At 36.2% G+C, this 15,684-nt stretch overlaps 1 protein-coding gene across 1 annotated transcript in view; it reads left to right on the forward strand.

Annotated features, from left to right (window-relative positions):
• KCNH8 (potassium voltage-gated channel subfamily H member 8) overlaps window positions 1-15,684 on the forward strand; it is a 340,790-nt gene that overhangs the window by 101,383 nt on the left and 223,723 nt on the right. The window contains exon 3 of the mRNA XM_032267464.1: window positions 6,562-6,795. Coding sequence (XP_032123355.1) covers window positions 6,562-6,795 — 234 coding nt within the window. The remainder of the gene's footprint in view (window positions 1-6,561; window positions 6,796-15,684) is intronic.

Below are 15,684 nucleotides of genomic sequence, written 5' to 3' on the forward strand. Positions count from 1 at the left end.
ATTGGATTGAAGGGAGCAAGGTAGTCTCATAAACAGATGCAGTTCTCTGCTTTCTACTACTCCTTTAGCACTAGAGTTCCAGTTTTGAGCTTTGCATTGTTATGAAACTTTCTTCTGATCTTTGTCTTAAATGATAATTTATACAGTTTTTAAAAATCAAACCATAAATGAAGAATGAAATGAAGCCTGATACTGGATGATATGTAGATTACTAGGACTATGAAAAATCCTTTTTCACAAATTTTTAATCTGCTATTTAAACAAGGTTAGAAAAGTTACTAAATAAAAATAACCTCCTAAATTTTGGCAAAAGGCATGCTGAAAACTTTAGCTTGCAGCTAGTACCATTAATTTAATAAAGATGCTATCATACTTGGAAATGATGCAGTTAATCTCCCTTAAATCAATATAAAGTGCAAAGCTCATTTAAATATTTTAAAGTCATAAACATTAATATTCTATCTTCCTGTATAGTCTCCAGAAATGACTGTTCAATATTATAAGGGATACAAACGTTGTCTTTGTTGAACCTGTATGTAAAAAAGGTAATTCTGAAAGCATGGGGGGCAACTCATAAAACAATGTCAGAAGTTCCTGCTTGTTTTCTTGCTCTGTGCAGGAAAGTGAAGGATGGAGGACTTAAATTTGTCTACCTTCCTTGTCAGCTGTGTGTACATTACTATGAGTACTTGCTAACCCAATACAAGGGTTTGTTTTTAAAAAGAGAACCAATATCAAAGATACTCTTCAGTAATAAATATTTGAACTATAAATGTCTCAATTTCTGCACTATTGGCAGAAAGAGCCAAGAGAATACAGGTTTCTGTACGATGCCAAGTCAGTGTATATCAGTGGCCCCGTTGCTTTGAATGTCTCCAGGGCTCTGCCATATGGAGAGTTATTACACTCGGTGCTGAGATGGTTATTTTTAAATATTTGAGGCTACATAGGGAGAATGGTTTTGATTTACCTAATCTTCTTGAGCATACACTATTTTACTTAGAGTTTAGTATACTAAATGGCATGCACAAGTCATAGTATAAACAGCACAACCTTTCAAAGCTTCAATTGAATTAAAAGTTTGACAGGCCCATATCAAAACAAAATAAAAAACACTACAACAAGCAATAATATATGAAAGGGTATAATGAAAAATTCTGGTGAATTTTTAAGTTAAATGTAAGATTTGAAAACAGTATTAGGCTTAGGGATATGCTTCTAGGTCCCTTGGAATACAAATTTATTGGCCAGTAGGAGGATGTTTCAGTGGGAAACTTTTGAAGTACTGCAAAATACATTAAAAGCATGTGAGATCAGAGACGAGATTATTTGAGGAAAGACATTTCTGTGCCTTCTATGAGACTCCAGAGTGGGTATATGCAAAATATTTTGAGACCACAAAATGTACTGCGCTATTTCTGCATGAAATTAGGAAGTGACATAGAGTTTGCTAACTCATCCAGACTGGCTTAGGAGATGTCATCCATGAATTTTTAATGTATAATCTCTATAGAGAAAAATCTGTGTCTTTGGGCTTTTTGGAGACTAAAATAGGTAAAAATGTTTTTCTACAATTTACCCATTTCTCCTGCTAGTAGAGAGCAAGTCACTTCTTTATAGAATGCATGGCATAGTAAAATATGTCACATAGATTGAGTTTTAATCTCCAGCATTGGATCTTGGACAGGAAACTAAAGTCCTCCAGGTCTGTGTTCTCTGAAAAGTGGGACAGGTATAAAGATGAAAGAAGCTAATAGTGGATCAATGTTTATGTTCTTCTCTCTTTTTGATTTTCATCCTTTACACCTTTCCACTCCTACCCCCATTCTCTCTGGGCTTGGGAAGTTAACAATAAATAGTACATCCTCATTTGAAGGGGAAAGTGGTGCTCTATATTAGGAGATCAGACCCAATGACCTGGGTCTTTACCAATCATGAGATTCTCTTTGAAGATCCATGAAAGCTTTTTGCCAAGAAAGCATTTAGAGAAATAATCAACTGCCTAATATATAAATACATTTATATCTTACTGTTTACTGTCACTTTCAAACTGAATATATATACAAAAATGACCTAGAAACAAGCAGAGAAAGCTGTGTGGCATCTAGATGCGTATCACATATGCACAATAGATTTCTTAAAAGGTTAAATACCCTTAGCAAATGTATAGATAGTGATATGCCCATGATGAGTTCGTAATAATTATGGCAGTGGCTTTGTTTTACATAATTCTAAAGTAAATGTTATGTTTCCTCTTTAGGGATTCCAAGACTGGGATTCAGAAAAGCATGTGTTTCCATGTAGATAGCTAGGCGAGAGGCTACTCTCCCAAACACAAGAACCATGCATGTAGCTAGTACACTAAGCTTTATGAAGCTCAGACTGCCACTAAATTCTCTTTAGAATTGAAATGCAATTACATATTGAGGACAAGTGCTAAATATAAACAGAAAAGGCCTAATACATGCCTTTATTTTTTGCTTTGTTTTTGCAGTATATTTGCAGAAAGAATTAACCACCTCAAACACACTATAATTGAAACATACAGATCAGTCAACTTTGTGAATCCTTCAGCATCTTTTGTCAAAAGTTTATTGTAGCTCTGAAGGACTCGTCTTTTCTTATATTCATAAATAATTATAAGGAAATTAATAAAGCAAATAACTAAAAACTATACCAAATGAAATATCATTAAGTATGTGCTAAATATTTAAAAATAGGCACTATGTTGCATGAGGATACATAAGGGGTGAAAACTACATAAATGTGAGTGATTATTACAAAAATTCAAGTTATAGGCTTCTTCTCTAGGGAAGGAAGGACATATAATTGGCATAGTATACACAGGGTTTTTCATTGCATGAATGATCTACGGGTATTTATTGTTTAATAATATTATACAATCTTGATGGGATATCCTATATTTTCTAATTTTTAAAAATGGCAAAGGCAAGCTGGGTGTGGTATCTCATGCCTGTAATCCCAGCAAGGCCAAGGTGAGTGAATCACTTGAGCTCAAGAATACAAGACCAGGCTGGGCAACATGACGACAACATGGCAAAACCCCATCTCTACAAAAATTAGCCAGGTGTGGTAGTGTGCACCTTTAATCCCAGCTACTCTAGTGACTGAGGTGGGAGGATCACTTGAGCCCAAGAAGTTGAGGCTACAGTGAGCTGTGGCTGTGTCACTGCACTCCAGCCTTTCTTTCAAAAAAAGAAAAAAAAATAGAAAAGGTAAAAAGACAAAACATAGTGAGGAGAACATACAAATTAAGTTGGTAAAAAGACATGTAATATAATTATAATAATAAAAGTAAACTTAGCAATCTTAGGTTGAAGAATGTATTTTTCTATTACACTTAAAAAATTTGATATATGCCATGTGCAAGACACAACTAAAACATAAGTCCTTGAAAGTAGGAATATGGGAAAAGATACACTAGTCAAATACTGACAAAGAAAGCTATGGCATCTGTATAACTAGCTTAAGAACTGGACTTTAGGATAAAATACAATGTTTATTCTGTCTGCAATTCTTGTTTCCTTTTTCATTCTCTGAGCCTACTTCATCCAAGCATCTGCTTCTAACATTCCTGGACTTATGATAGGTCATCTTGATCTGTTTCAGTCTTATTCCAATCTAACCATTTCAAAGCCCAGGATATTTCATTTCTCAACTCTGGTAGTACCTATTACTTGTGTACCACTGGTTTGGTACTTATATGATGTGTTTTAGTGTTATTTATGTACATGCATTTAATTAAATTGCAATATCTTAGAGCTAGATATTGTGCTTATTCTTCTTTAAACACCTCCTGTCAACTCACCCTAGGGCTTGCCATATGGTAAAATCATGTTACCTGGCATTATCATATAATATAAAGTTAATAAACATGTCAGCAGTGAACTGAAAAATGGCTTCAGAAAATGCATTAAAAGCTCTTTTTTAGGATATTGAGTACTTTGTCAATGCTAAATATTTATATTTTCTAAGTAATCTTCCAGCCAACATTTCAAAACGGAGTAGGGGACATACACTATTGTTAAAGTGACCCAAAGCTGTGCAGAGTTGATGAGACTGAGACCACAACCCTCAGTAGGAGGGTGCCCCTCCTTTGGAGACTCCCACATGTTTATGACTATGTGATCATTAAGGACTGGGACCACATCTAATGAACTTTTTGCATCCACATCTAGGACAGAGTCCGACAATATATAGTCAACAAGCGATTCTGCAAAATGTGAGAGAATTGAGTCTAGGGTAATGTAATTCACTGTTGTGGCATCAAAACAATGAATAATTCGAGTTTCTCAGTGTGTATCTCTAGCTCTCACTTTCAGACGGAGACAGTGGCTGGGAAGGTAGAAGAGCCAGCTGGGCAGGGGCGAGATGCTGATTCTTACACTACACTTGGTACGGTGGGTTAGGTGCTGATTAGAGCAAAGCTGAGTAGAGTGGATTTGATTCTGCCAACTGATGGTGGACTATGTTTGGAAACAAACAACAAAAGCTTAAAAGGAGATGGAGAAACACATAGAATAGATTTTCAGTGCTTCTCTGGCTGGCCATCAAGAAGTAGCTGGAGTACCTTCTTTCTCATGGTTGGAAAGAGAGTCTGTCTGCTGTAAACATCATTTAAACTTACGATCTTTTGAATAGGCAATATGTAAAGCATGTGGAATAAAATTCAAAATGTACAGTAGAGTATATGGGAAAGTTCTCCCACCTCTGCCCATAGTTGCTCTCTCTGAAGACAACACAGTTACCAGATTCCATTTATTTTTAGGTATATAAAAACATTTCATGTTTGGTACGGTACACATGTGCATATATATATACATTTTTCAGATACATAGCTCATATAACATACTATGTTGAATCTTGCTTTTAAAAAAAATTAACAACGTATCCTGTAGTTTTTCCATTTTTATTTTTATCTTTAAAAATACCAAGTGTCCAACATTTGTTTCATGTGTGAATGAATAATTTGATAATAGTCTCTAATTCGTTCATACTGAACCTAAAAGTCACCCACCAACACATTTTATGAATGCCTCATCTTAAACCCCATCTCCAATGTGCATCTTTTCTTTTCTCCCTGTCAACATTATATTCGTCCTTTAAATCTCAAAAAAAATTATCCCATGGAAACCTTCTCTGAATATTGACTTTCTCCCCCATGAGTTACCTCTAAGCACTTAATAATAGTTTACTATTACCAATTACTTAATAGTTTACTATTTTGATTGTCTTGTAAGTCTTTTGTGTTAATATCATAACCATAAATATGTGAACAGCACTCTATTTATTTATTTATTTGAGATGGAGTTTCTTTTGTTGCCCAGGCTGGAGTACAGTGGTGTGATCTTGGCTCACTGCTGCAACTTTTGCTTTCCGGTTTCAAGTGATTCTCCTGCCTCAGCCTCCCAAGTGGCTGGGATTACAGGCGTGTGCCACCACACCCAGCCAATTTTTGTATTTTTAGTAGACATGGGGTTTCACCATATTGGTTAGGCCACTCTCGAACTTCTGACCTCGTAATCTGCCCGCCTTGGCCTCCCAAAGTTCGGGGATTACAGGTGTTCGCCACTGTGACCAGCCTGAATAGCACGCCTAACAATATTAATTTTTTATTGAGTAGTTGTTTGTGCCACTTTACTAAGCATATAATGTGCATAATCTCATTAATTCCTACAATATACTTATGAAGTAAATAACATTATTATTATTATTGCAACATACCTGTCAGTGCCCTGACAATATCACCTTGATTCACTTGGAGATCATATGCAGACAATTTCCTTATATACCACCGTTTTCTGGCATCTTCCTGCCAGAGTGATCTCTGGAGAATGCGCTTGGCTCGAATGGATAGGTCAGAGGTGCCAACATATTGACATTCCAGGAGTGAACTTCACCAATTATGTGTGGACATTAGTGGATAAATATTTCTGCTTTCTCTCCCCTTTGTGGGAAAATCTTTAGTTGTGCTACTCACAATTATATCAGGACCCATATATTTTGCCACAGTGGTGAACACTTTTATAACTTGCCCTTCATTCTTTCGTCTCTTCCCTATTTGCTACTTGCTTTCTTCTTGGAATCACCTCCCAAATAAACTAATTATGCCCAAATCTTTGTCTCAGGATATGCTTTTGGGGAAAGCAGTTCTCAGGAAGTTGAGGTTTAGAGTCCTTGAGTAATTTTTTCAAGTTCACCTATCGTTACATGGTAGATTCAGTATATGAATCTAGAAGCCATGATCAAAAGCATCATCCCTTATTGCAAACTAGATGGTAGGTGCTACAATGCAGACCAGCGAACACTATGTTTCTTCCACAGTGTGTTTCAAAGTGCAAGCCAAAGTCAGAACTTAATGCATACTTCTGCTGGTCAAGTTCATTTTATGTTTTGGAGTGTGTCTTTTCCCCTGCAGCACATCAGAACGTGTCTTTAGGCAGTTAGCTAAACACATGTGCTTATAATTTATATAGGAATTGCGTATAAATTTCTCACAGTTGTCTAGTTGCTGAGTATCTTCTCCTTCTTTTTCTATAGATAGCAACTTCATCCTCGCCAATGCCCAGGTGGCTAAGGGTTTCCCCATAGTCTATTGTTCCGATGGCTTCTGTGAGCTTGCTGGATTTGCCCGAACTGAAGTCATGCAGAAGAGTTGTAGCTGCAAGTTCTTATTTGGAGTTGAAACCAATGAACAACTGATGCTTCAAATAGAAAAGTCATTGGAGGAGAAAACAGAATTCAAAGGAGAAATTATGTTCTACAAGAAAAATGGTGAGTTGGCTTTCTTTGGTGCTCATTGGAGAGTTGTGAGAAGTTGTCTTCTTTCAACCAAGTAATTGCCCTGCAACTCCCATTAAGGCTTAATGGGATTTGACGTATGTGCAGACTGTTATAGAAGTTCACAGATGACTTGGATGATAGCCTTGTTTTAACCATTAGCAGCATAAACTGCCTAGAAATTTAGAATTAGAATTGTAACTATTCAATGTCAATGAATAGTTAACATATATTAACTAAGTTAATATATGTTAAAATAAAGAGTGTTACTATTATGTTTTGTTACTATTATTCTTAAAATATATGTTATATTTAATAGTTATTTGTACATTAACAACTTTTATATGGGAGTATTTTCCAAATGTTAAGCCTTAAAGAACTACATCTCAGTTCGTCATTAAAGACAGAGATCTGTGTGTTCCCTGCAAATAAGGAAGTCAGTTAAAAAAAAAAATCGGCATATGCACTTTCTTTTCCAGTTACCTGGCCGTAGAGCCTTTCTCACTATTCTCTTAAATTCTAAACGCAAAACAGGAGACACATAGCATCTCAGGTTAGAGTAAATTTGCCTGGGCTCAAAACTGCCACTGCGGAAATACTAGGTATTTTCTTTTGACTGAGTTTTGTGGCTCTCTTTAAAAAGAAAGAGGATCTAGGGGTGTGTAAGGTGTCTGCAGTCCTTGGGCTGTATGTAGGAATATATATCATCAGCAAATGGGCCCTGGTACTTAAGGTAAATTCAAGAGAGAGAAATGGGAGAAATGCTAAATCAAAAATATACCCAATGGATTATAAATCATTCTGTTATAAAGACACATGCACATGTATGTTCATTGTGGCACTGTATACAATGGCAAAGACCTGGAACCAACCCACATGCCCATCAATGATAGACTGGACAAGGAAAACGTGGCACATATACACCATAGAATACTATGCAGCCATTAAAAAGGATAAGTTCATGTCCTTTGTAGGGACATAGATGAATCTGGAAACCATCATTCTCAGCAAACTGACACAAGAACAGAAAACCAAACACAGTATGTTCTCACTCATAGGCAGGTATTGAACAATGAGAACACATGGACACAGGGAGGGGAGCATCACACACTGGAGTCTGTTGGGGGGGACTAGGGGAGGGACAGTGGGGGGAGTGCGGAGATTGGGGAGGGATAACATGGGCAGAAATGCCAGATAAAAGTGACTGGGGGATGGAGGCAGCAAACCACCTTGCCATGTATGTACCTATGCAACAATCCTGCATGATCTGCACATATACCCCAGAACCTAAAGTACAATTAAAAAGAAAACTAAAACAGAAAAGACTATTATTTTCCGAGTATCCAAATTTTTCACTTTTTTCGTTAATAGCTTTCCTTTTCCCTTGTAGTAACATAATTCCCTGAGTTTTAGCTAGTGCATGGCTACCAAACTAGAAAATAAATATTTCCCAGTATTCTTTTTAAGTAAGTTGAGTTTCTGACTAAGTTTTAGGCCACAATATATGAGAAGGAATTTTTCGCGCAATTTCTGGATAAAATACCTGAAAGTGAAATTGTTCTCTAATTTATCTCCTTTCCCTTCCCGAGGGTGTGGACAGAAGTGTGTCCTAGAAAGTACATATATTGAAGTCGTAACCCAAAATATGATTGAGATAAAGCCTTTAAAAAGATAATTAGTGTTAAATGAGGTCATAAGGGTGGGGAACTAAACCAATATGACTAGAGTCCTCATAGGAAGCAGGAGAGGCACTGAAGGTGTGCATACACAAAACAAAGGCCACATGAAAATATGGTAGGAAGGCAGCCGTCTGCAAGCCAAGAAGAGAGGCCTCAGGAGAAACCAAACCTGTCAGCACCGTGATCTTGGACATCTAGCTTCCAGAGCTGTGATAAAATAAATTTCTGTTGTTTAAGCTACCAAGTCTGTGTTGTTTTCTTGTGGCAGCCCAAGCAAACTAATACATATATGTTAAAAATTTAAAATACCTGAAGAAGCTTTTGGGCTGAGATGATGGGGTTTTCCAGATATAGGATTACATCATGTACAAACAGAGACAGTTTGACATCCTCTTTTCCTATTTGAATACCCTGTATTTCTTTCTCTTGCCTGATTGCCCTGGCCAGAACTTCTGGTGCTATGCTGAGTAGGAGTGGTAAGAGAGGGCATCCTTGTCTTGTGCTGGTTTTCAAGGGGAGTGCTTTGTTGATAGGTGCAGCAAACCACCATGGCACACATTTATCTATGTAACAAACTTGCACATCCTGTGCATGTATTGTGGAACTTAAAGTGAAATTAAATTGGCCAGGCACGGTGGCTCATGCCTGTAATCTCGGCACTTTAGGAGGCCAAGGCTGGCAGATCACAAGGTCAGGAGTTCAAGACCAGTCTGACCAATGTGGTGAAACCCCATCTCTACTAAAAGTAAAAAAAAAAATAGCTGTGGGTGGTGGCATGCACCTGTAATCCTAGCTACACGGGAGGCTGAGGCAGGAGAATTGCTTGAACCCAGAAGGCAGAGGTTGCAGTGAGCTGAGATTGTGCCACTGCACTCCAGCCTGGGTGACAGAGTGAGACTCTGTCTGAAAAAAAAAAAAAAAAAAGAAAAGAAAATTAAAAGAAGAAAAGAAATTATATATTTGAAATAGAAACAATAATGGCTAAGATTTTGCTAAAGTTCATGTACTGACTTAAAAAAGGATATGTCCAGCTTTTTTTCTTTGTAACAATATTACAATAACGTTTATTCCTTCCCTTAAAAAAATGTTAAGACAAGGCTGGAAGTCAGCTTCAACCATTTGACAAGGACAATACCATAGTGAAATGCAGAGCAACAAGATAGAAAGAACCTGGGTATGTTTACAGATCCACTTTCTACTCCAGAGAGCAAAACTTTTATCTTGTTTTGTTGTGTTTCTATCTTGTTTGAGTCACTTATTTTTGGTGTCTTTGTGTAACTATATTTAAATTGTACTCTAACTCAGGGTTTCTCAACCTTGCCACTGTTGATGGTTTGGGCCAGTAATTCTTGTGGTAGAAGGCTGTCCTGTGCAGTGTAGATGCTTAGCAGCATCCCTGGCTTCTATATCTTACTGTCATTACTTTGAAGCATTGAGATCAATGTCGAGAAGAGCCTGCATATGGAAATTTCATCCCATTTTGTAAGTTATTTTACCTTGGAGGATATTCCCTGATGATGTAGATTTTGGATATAGAGTAGTTATGAAGTATTGCAGAATATCTCTTTGGGACAGGATACCTCAATTCTTTGGCACTGGGAACACAGTTCAGACAATTGTGTCCTTCCCAGTGTCAATAGATAAGGCCTACAAAGCAAATATGATAAAACAAAAGCATTCCAGCTCTATGTAATTATACAAAAATCATTGAAAGAGACCTGAGATAAAAGAAAATGGAGGATATTGCTGCAAATGCAGACTGGCAGGGAGTGATAAAGCTGCCATCTGATGGAACAAAGGGGAAAGGATTTCCTTTGAATGAAATATCCACTGACTGCAAACTTGTCCTTCTTAAGATAGATGCCTTGTGTAGGTCACTCCAAATGCATATGAGTATACTCCTTTTTAAGTCTCTTCACAATATCTGAATCTAGGTGTCAAGACCAAACAATGGAGACTTACAGCCTAGACAGGTAGAAAGTATGGCGCACAGGGTGGGAGCAAGAATTTCCTGAGCCCAGGTTTTTAATAAGATGTCTCCACAGCCTTAGACAGAATTGGGTGGAAATCATTAAAGGCACCAATTCCCTTTAAGCTAGTCACCATGGGGAATTGTCTGACTTTCTAAGAAAACCAGTTGATCTAGTTACAAGACTGAAAATTGGCATTTACCCTAGGCTAATCATACTGCATTATAGCTATTTATATAAATATCTGTCTGTAGATGCAGTTGTGAGCTTTTGAAGGCACACTTCTACATCCCCAATGCCTGGAGCCTTGGGTCTCAAGCAGTGTTCTTCAGATGTAGTTTCTTAGTAAACACTTGCTGAAAGGAATTGAAATTGATTATTAGCCTATGGGTACTTTAAAGATGTCTGGATTTCTGGGTTTTTTTAAAATATGCTTATGACTTCAGGTGTCCTCCTTCCTTCCTTCAAGGATCATTTTCTTTTAATATGCTTTAGAAAGCAGATGCTTATCTGCCTACTTGTCCCTTAATGCTATGATTGCTCTCTTGAACTTACAGAAAAAATCATTGCAAAAAAGCTATCCAACACAATTTCTTCATGCTTCAAAGCTATAAAACCCCATAGTGGGAAATAATTTCTGGTTTTTCTTGTTCTTTTTTGTTATCCTCTAAGCTGAGAAAGGACACATTGATATATCATATCCTATTTGTTTTCTTCCTCACTCTAGCTTGTTGGCAGAACTTTAACGTTAACAAGTTGTGTCTTCCCTAATAGCATGAAAGACAATCATGATTGGATCTACCAGCCTTAGCTTTTATATGTTTATCTTATCATATCTATCGTCTCTACAGAAAGCTTCTTTTTCTAACCTATTTGCGTATTAGTAGGTCCAATGTCATCAGTTTCCTGGAAAGAAAACCATAGAAAACAAAGATTTAAGGTGGTTTTTAGGATAATATTGCCAATTTTGCAAAAATAGTATCATGGTATATTAGTTTTTTAGGGCTACCATTATAAAGTACCACAAACTGAGTGGCTTAAACATTTATTATATCATAGTTCTGGAAGCTAGTAGTCCATCTAGATGTAAGCTGAGTTGGTTCTTTCTGAGGGATGTGAGGAAGAATCTGTCCCATGCCTCTCACTTCACTGCTGATGGTTTGGTGGAAACCTTTGGTGATCCTTGGCTTCTAGAGTGTCACCCAGATCTCTGCCTTCATCTTTACATAAAGATCTCCCTATGTGATTGACTGTGTCCAGATTTCCCCTTAATAAGGACATCAGCCACACTGGATTTGGTCCTACCCTGATGACCTCCTTTTAACTTGGTTACCTGTGTAGAGACTGTATCTTCAAAAAAAGATCCCACTTTGAGGTACTGGGGATTAGACTGTAACATATCTTTTAGGGAAGACAAAATTCAACCAAAAACATCTAGTTACATTTATACTGAATAGATTAGAAGTCATTTGCCCAAGATTACGAACTAGTAAATAAAAAACCCCAAATGCATAAATATTCTTTCTTGACTTCAAGGTCCTTGCCCTTAAGCCACTGATTGTCTATGGAGATGAAGATGCTACCATTTCCCAAGGAATTTTGCAAATTTCTGGAGGTTTTTGACTCAGTTATTAGGAGAGTGCTTTTGTCATTTATTGGGCAAGAGTCAGATGCTTAACACACTACAATGTGTGGAATAATCTTGCAATTGAAGAATTGTCTGGTTTCTTGCATGACTTTCTTGTGCCCAGTCAGATTTTCCAGGAGGTGAAACGCTGGTTTCTAATAACCTGAATCCTGAACTTAATGTGCAAAGTGTTTTTTGAAAGGCTTTATTTCCCACTGAGTTTCCAAGAATAAAACTATAGTGTAAGTGAGGGAAGATTGAACTTTATTATGTTCAGAATTTCACCATGTAAGAAAATCTTGTTAGCAGCTCACAGCACTTGCTGGTTTGATGGGGCACATATTCAGGTGATCTGCACTCACAGCCATAGCATTTGCAGTGATTCTGCATACTGGTCCAATTATCCAACTGTTTTATTATACCTTTGCTCTACTCGGTCCTACCTGAGTATATATCTCATTTCTGTTGAGATATATAGTATCAGATTATCAGAGTAAATTACTTTGTTTTTATTTTGTGTTACTATATATATATATGAAAATAAAGTAGATAGCTAGGCAAGTTTTATTACGATGATTTTTATTTCTAAATAGTAAAAATGGAAATGCAACTGTTTATTTTAAAAGAGAATCATGGGTTTTGATAAGGTTGTGGATAACTCTGGACTCCCAAACTTATTCATTCTCACATCACCATCAAGGTTTGCCATTTCCATGTGTCTATCTCCTGAGCTATTGCTTACTTGATGTTTTTCTTTATTCTGATTCACTGTTTTGTTTTACTTAAATAAATTGCAAGCAAAAGAAAACTAAATCACTACCCTGAAACAAAACCAGGATCACTAGCTTCAAATAGAAGCAAATATAAATAAATACTTAGTGAAAACATTGGTTTTTAAGCTTATTTTAACTTAGAAAAGTAAAAAGTATACTGCGAAATCCAAGTAACAATAGACCTAATCAATTTTACTATACCAAGCAGCATATATGTTATTTTATTCAATTTTCCCAGTAACCTTCAAATAAATATGAATTATCTCCCATTTACAGGTGAGGAAACTACGATGTAGAAAAACGACTTAAAAACTGGTCTAAAAGTTATGTCATGAACAGGTCTCAATTTGTTGCCCCAGTCATTGTCCCTCATTGTATTTACAGACTGATGCACTACAACTTATTTATTTTTACATTTTAAAATTTAATTATCTGATGACATGGCAAAATGCCCAAAAAAGCTCAATTCTTTTTAATATAATTAGGTTTTCAATTTTGTGTGATATAGCTATATGGATACATATACATATATTTGTGTGTGTGTGTGTGTGTGTATATGTATGCATTTAAGTGTGTGTAGACATACACACATTACAGCAAAAACAATTTATTTATAATTAACTGCCTTTTTTTAAAAAGGGAGAATGCCTCCAAAGGGGAAACCTTTCTTTACAAGCTGGATATGTATTTGGATGCAAATCTCAAGCTGAACTAAGCTGTTGAGTCAATAAAAACTGGTGTGTGGAAATAGGGAGGGCTGAAGAGGCTTCTTTAGCATTTGGATGGGTAGAGGAAAAGAAGGAGGAATTGGGAAAGATAAGAAGAAAGAGGAGAAAGGGAGAGAGCAAGAGAAATGAATGGGGATACATCTGGTAATCTGTTGGTACTTTATCCATCAACATATCTAAAGGTAAGTTTTATGTGCTACCTGCATATTTTAGCTTCGAATACACATTTAACTAATACATAAACGTTCCAATGTAAGATATTTATGTGTTCCACTTATAGTAATCTTGTGTACCACCAGGAGTATTTCATACCACCATTTGGGCAGCATGCTATGTTCATGCAAGTGTACACATCAACCGTCTGAATCAGGTATATTCATATTCAGTCTTACAATTTCAGATCATGATAAAAGCAAAAAAATTTTAAAAAGTAAATTTCTTCATGACCTTCCTTTTTTACAGTGAGCTGTTCATGACAGATAATTACAGTAAGAAACATTACTAGCTTTAAAAAAATAAACCATATTGTGTATATTTAATATATATATATGATGCTATAGGAGATACATATATATATATAGTAAAATGGGTGCTGTGGTGGGACAAATTAACATATCCATCATCTCACATAGTTAACCACTTCTGCCCCTGTGGCAAAAGCAGCTATAATCTACTCATTTAACAAAAATCCCAAGTACAATGCACTATTATTAACTATAGTCTTCCTGTTGTACATTAGATCTTTCAACTTGTTCATGCTGTCTATTTGCTGTTTTGTATTCTTTGAACTGCATCCCTCCAAATTCTTCTCCCCACCCCAATGATAACCACTGTTTTGTTCTTTGTCTCCATATATTTGATTTGTTTTTCACCTTATGATTACATTTATAAGTGAGATAAAGCAAGTTTTCTTTCTGTTACTGGCTTATTTCACTTAGTATAATGTTCTCCAAGTCCATCTATGTTGCAACAAATGGCAGGATCTCCTCCTTTTCTAAGGCTGAATAGTTTCCGTTGTGTGTGTGTGTGTGTGGTGTGTGTGTGTGTGTGTGTGTGTGTGTATACACACACACACACACACACACACACACCACACACACACACACACACCAGTTTCTTTATCCATTTTTTTTATTGATGGACATCTAAGTTTTTTTCATATATTGGCTATTGTGATTAGTACTGCAATGAACATGGGAGTGCAGATATCTTTTTCTTTTAATATATACTCAGAAGATGGATTTCTGGGTCATATGGTATTTCTATTTTTAATTTATTTAGGAACCTCCATACTGTTTTTCATAATGGCTTCAAAAATATACATTCCTACCAACAGTTTAGAAGGGTTCCCTTTTCTCTACACCCCTGACAACACTTATTATCTCATGTCTTTTTGATAACAGCCATCCTAAAGGTTTGAGGCGATATGGCATAGCAGTTTGCAATGCAATGCCCTGATGATTAGTGATGTGGAACGCCATTTCATATATCTATTGGCCATTTTTATGTCATCTTTGGAGAAATATTTATTCAAGTCCTTTGCCCATTTTTTATTTGTGTTATATAGTTTCTTACCATTGAGTTGTACATGTTCTTTATAAATCTTGGATACTGACCTCTTATCCAATATACGCTTTGCAAATTATTTTTCTCAATTTTTAGGTTACCTCTTCATTTTGTTGACCATTTTCCTTCCTATGCAGAAGATTTTAGTTTGATGTAGTCCTGTTTATTTAATTTTTGCCTTTGTAAACTGAACTTTGGTGGGAGATCCAAGAAATCATTGCCAAGACCAATGTCAAGGACCTTTTCCTCCTCTATATTTCCTTTTAAGTGTTTTATGATTTCAGGTCTTTTTTAAAAAGTTTGACTTGAATTTTGTGTATGGTATATGATATGGGTCCAATTTTATTCTTTGAAATGTGAAAAGTTTTTTCCAGTACCATTTATTCAAGAGATTTTCCTTATCCTGTTGTGTCTTTCTGATGTCTGTGTCAAAATTAGTTCACCATATATGTTTGGATTTATATCTTGGCTCCGTATTCTGTTTTTCTGTTCTTTGTCTGTTTTTAATGCCTGTACTATTACTTTTTTGGTTACTATATC

The sequence above is a fragment of the Sapajus apella genome, unplaced genomic scaffold, assembly GCF_009761245.1.
Source record: "Sapajus apella isolate SASKATOON/1434 unplaced genomic scaffold, GSC_monkey_1.0 scaffold4, whole genome shotgun sequence".
NCBI classification, from domain to species: domain Eukaryota; kingdom Metazoa; phylum Chordata; class Mammalia; order Primates; family Cebidae; genus Sapajus; species Sapajus apella.